The sequence below is a fragment of the Procambarus clarkii genome, chromosome 5, assembly GCF_040958095.1.
Source record: "Procambarus clarkii isolate CNS0578487 chromosome 5, FALCON_Pclarkii_2.0, whole genome shotgun sequence".
In the NCBI taxonomy this organism is placed as follows: Eukaryota; Metazoa; Arthropoda; class Malacostraca; order Decapoda; family Cambaridae; genus Procambarus; species Procambarus clarkii.
This window is the reverse complement of record NC_091154.1, coordinates 25,888,273-25,892,785: the sequence shown is the minus strand read 5'-3', so window position 1 is coordinate 25,892,785 and position 4,513 is coordinate 25,888,273. Positions and strand designations below refer to the sequence as shown.

Below are 4,513 nucleotides of genomic sequence, written 5' to 3'. Positions count from 1 at the left end.
CACCCCCAGGAAGCAGCCCGTGACAGCTGACTAACACCCAGATACCTATTTTACTGCTAGGTAACAGGGGGCATAGGGTTAAAGAAACTCTGCCCAATGTTTCTCGCCGGCGCCTGGGATCGAACCCAGGACCACAGGATCACAAGTTCCGCGTGCTGTCCGCTCGGCCGACCGGCTCGTAAGGTTCAGTTCCCTTAGACGCTCTTCATATCCCATCCCTCGTAACTCTGGTACAAGCCTCGTCGCAAACCTCTGAACCTTCTCCAGTTTCCTTATGTGTTTCTTCAGGTGGGGGGCTCCATGATGGCGCGGCATACTCTAAGACTGGTCTCACGTAGGCAGCGTAAAGCGCCCTAAAAGCCTCCTCATTTAGGTTTCTGAATGAAGTTCTAATTTTCGCCAGTGTAGAGTACGCTGCTGTCGTTATCCTATTTATATGTGCCTCAGGAGTTAGATTAGGTGTCACATCCACTCCCAGGTCTCTTTCTCGAATCGTTACAGGTAGGCTGCTCCCCTTCATTGTGTACTGTCCCTTTGGTCGCCTATCACCTGATCCCATTTCCATAACTTTACATTTACTGTTATGTGTGTGTGTGTGTGTGTGTGTGTGTGTGTGTGTGTGTGTGTGTGTGGGAGGGAGTTTGTGAGTGGTATAAACCATGCAGATTGCCTCATCCTCACTCATCATGAACTCATTTCACGATACAATCTACAAATAATTTTTCAATTCCTAATTCTCTTCGCGGCCACCATGATTACAGTGATCCAGAGCCCGACCCATGATCGCTGGCCACAATGTCCTTTGGCTCGGTGCTCGAATGATATTTGACGAGCAATGAAATACACCCAGAAGCTGAGTCAATACACCCTGAAGCTGAGTCAGTACACCCTGAAGCTGAGTCAATACACCCTGAAGCTGAGTCAATACACCCTGAAGCTGAGTCAATACACCCTGAAGCTGAGTCAGTACACCCTGAAGCTGAGTCAGTACACCCTGAAGCTGAGTCAATACACCCTGAAGCTGAGTCAATACACCCTGAAGCTGAGTCAATACACCCTGAAGCTGAGTCAATACACCCTGAAGCTGAGTCAATACACCCTGAAGCTGAGTCAATACACCCTGAAGCTGAGTCAATACACCCTGAAGCTGAGTCAGTACACCCTGAAGCTGAGTCAATACACCCTGAAGCTGAGTCAATACACCCTGAAGCTGAGTCAATACACCCTGAAGCTGAGTCAATACACCCTGAAGCTGAGTCAATACACCCTGAAGCTGAGTCAATACACCCTGAAGCTGAGTCAATACACCCTGAAGCTGAGTCAATACACCCTGAAGCTGAGTCAATACACCCTGAAGCTGAGTCAATACACCCTGAAGCTGAGTCAATACACCCTGAAGCTGAGTCAATACACCCTGAAGCTGAGTCAATACACCCTGAAGCTGAGTCAATACACCCTGAAGCTGAGTCAATACACCCTGAAGCTGAGTCAATACACCCTGAAGCTGAGTCAATACACCCTGAAGCTGAGTCAATACACCCTGAAGCTGAGTCAATACACCCTGAAGCTGAGTCAATACACCCTGAAGCTGAGTCAATACACCCTGAAGCTGAGTCAATACACCCTGAAGCTGAGTCAATACACCCTGAAGCTGAGTCAATACACCCTGAAGCTGAGTCAATACACCCTGAAGCTGAGTCAATACACCCTGAAGCTGAGTCAATACACCCTGAAGCTGAGTCAATACACCCTGAAGCTGAGTCAATACACCCTGAAGCTGAGTCAATACACCCTGAAGCTGAGTCAATACACCCTGAAGCTGAGTCAATACACCCTGAAGCTGAGTCAATACACCCTGAAGCTGAGTCAATACACCCTGAAGCTGAGTCAATACACCCTGAAGCTGAGTCAATACACCCTGAAGCTGAGTCAATACACCCTGAAGCTGAGTCAATACACCCTGAAGCTGAGTCAATACACCCTGAAGCTGAGTCAATACACCCTGAAGCTGAGTCAATACACCCTGAAGCTGAGTCAATACACCCTGAAGCTGAGTCAATACACCCTGAAGCTGAGTCAATACACCCTGAAGCTGAGTCAATACACCCTGAAGCTGAGTCAATACACCCTGAAGCTGAGTCAATACACCCTGAAGCTGAGTCAATACACCCTGAAGCTGAGTCAATACACCCTGAAGCTGAGTCAATACACCCTGAAGCTGAGTCAATACACCCTGAAGCTGAGTCAATACACCCTGAAGCTGAGTCAATACACCCTGAAGCTGAGTCAATACACCCTGAAGCTGAGTCAATACACCCTGAAGCTGAGTCAATACACCCTGAAGCTGAGTCAATACACCCTGAAGCTGAGTCAATACACCCTGAAGCTGAGTCAATACACCCTGAAGCTGAGTCAATACACCCTGAAGCTGAGTCAATACACCCTGAAGCTGAGTCAATACACCCTGAAGCTGAGTCAATACACCCTGAAGCTGAGTCAATACACCCTGAAGCTGAGTCAATACACCCTGAAGCTGAGTCAATACACCCTGAAGCTGAGTCAATACACCCTGAAGCTGAGTCAATACACCCTGAAGCTGAGTCAATACACCCTGAAGCTGAGTCAGTAATATCCTGCCTCAGTTTGATCAACAACATCCTCCCTCAAGCTCAGTCAATGATACACTGTCTCAAGCTTGGTCACTGTCATTGTCTCCCAAGCTTGGTTAAAGATATACTGGCTCAGAATTATCAATAACAAACTCTCTCTCAAGCTTGGGCAATAAATACACTCATTCAACACTTTGGCATTGACAGTATTCGTCAAACTTGGTCTATCACTCAAAGTAAGTGGATGATATACTCTCGCAAGCTTTGTTAATGATATACTCTCGCAAGCTTTGTTAATGATATACTCTCGCAAGCTTTGATAATGATATACTCTCGCAAGCTTTGTTAATGATATACTCTCGCAAGCTTTGTTAATGATATACTCTCGCAAGCTTTGTTAATGATATACTCTCGCAAGCTTTGTTAATGATATACTATTCATGCTTGCAGACTTTGAGTCACAATAACGAGGCTGAACATAGGACCAAACCACACATCAGAAAATGGAGAAACAATGAAGTTTTAGTCCGTCCTGGACCGTTATCAAGTGGTATGGTCCGTCCTGGACCGTTATCAAGTGGTATGGTCCGTCCTGGACCGTTATCAAGTGGTATGGTCCGTCCTGGACCGTTATCAAGTGGTATGGTCCGTCCTGGACCGTTATCAAGTGGTATGGTCCGTCCTGGACCGTTATCAAGTGGTATGGTCCGTCCTGGACCATTATCAAGTGGTATGGTCCGTCCTGGACCATTATCAAGTGGTATGGTCCGTCCTGGACCGTTATCAAGTGGTATGGTCCGTCCTGGACCGTTATCAAGTGGTATGGTCCGTCCTGGACCGTTATCAAGTGGTATGGTCCGTCCTGGACCATTATCAAGTGGTATGGTCCGTCCTGGACCGTTATCAAGTGGTATGGTCCATCCTGGACCGTTATCAAGTGGTATGGTCCGTCCTGGACCGTTATCAAGTGGTATGGTCCGTCCTGGACCGTTATCAAGTGGTATGGTCCGTCCTGGACCGTTATCAAGTGGTATGGTCCGTCCTGGACCGTTATCAAGTCGTGTGATGGGCCAGGATCACAAGATAACGGTCCAGGACGGACCGAAACATCATCGTTTCTCCATTTTCTGATGTGTGGTTTGGTCCTATGTTCAGCCTCGTTATTGTGACTCAAAGTCTGCAAGCTTGAATAGTGTATCAGAATGTGGCAATGATTGGGCAAGTAGAACTCAGATTGAACTTGCAGGCATATATCGTGCTCTGCCGTGTACGAAACGCTTTGCGTAATAGTGGCTTTAGGCATTGTATGTACTAGCTCTACCTATAAGTCAACCAATCTTTGTAAAAATTTATTGTATGTATGTACCTTACCTAAATAAACATTTTATTTTATTTTATTTTATTTTTAGAGTGACCAGTGGCACGAGTTGTGTTTCGACCGTGTTATTCATGATATCTATTGCCCATGTTCTGCCTCGAAGGATATCGTGAAGTAAAGGTTGAAGCAGGAGTCGGTGGTGCATTGTCTCACTCAGAGAGAGTTTCATTCGTTCTATCTCGCTTCGATTAAATATTAGGGTGAGTTGAAATGATTGTTAGTGGCGAATTTCGAAATTTCTTTTGCCTTAATCTCGGGGTGATATTGTCTCTGGGAATGACGTCCACTCACTTTTGATGAGTGAAAATGCATGATGAGTGAAAATGTTCCTCAAAGCTTCATTAGCGATATAGTGCCCAACCTCAAGCTTAATCAGCGCCTTATCCTCTCAAAGCTTGGTCAACATTATATTGCCCCAAGCTTGGTCATTGGCATTGTCCCTCAAGCTTAGTCAATAATATTCCCCTCAATATTGGTAATGACATTGTCCCTTAATCATGGTCTGTGTTATATTCCTTTACGTTTG

The 4,513-nt window shown here is 46.1% G+C and overlaps 1 protein-coding gene across 1 annotated transcript; it reads right to left on the bottom strand.

The window, feature by feature from the left end:
- Nucleotides 1-730: 730 nt before the first annotated feature.
- LOC138351369 (restin homolog) lies at nt 731-4,299 on the bottom strand. The gene is made up of 2 exons (XM_069303176.1): nt 4,279-4,299; nt 731-2,596 (listed from the first exon to the last, which is right to left on the bottom strand). Exons 1-2 carry the CDS (start codon nt 4,297-4,299, stop codon nt 731-733), a joined length of 1,887 nt encoding a protein of 628 aa, XP_069159277.1.
- Between the last annotated feature and the right edge of the window lie 214 nt (nt 4,300-4,513).

What these genes read in the sequence shown, in the direction of transcription:
- LOC138351369 (XM_069303176.1), bottom strand. Translation starts at nt 4,299, where the DNA reads ATGCATTTTCACTCATCAAAA. An exon ending in TGCATTTTCACTCATCAAAA is followed by an intron (nt 2,597 to 4,278) that starts GTGAGTGGACGT and finishes GTATTGACTCAG; the next exon opens with CTTCAGGGTGTATTGACTCA.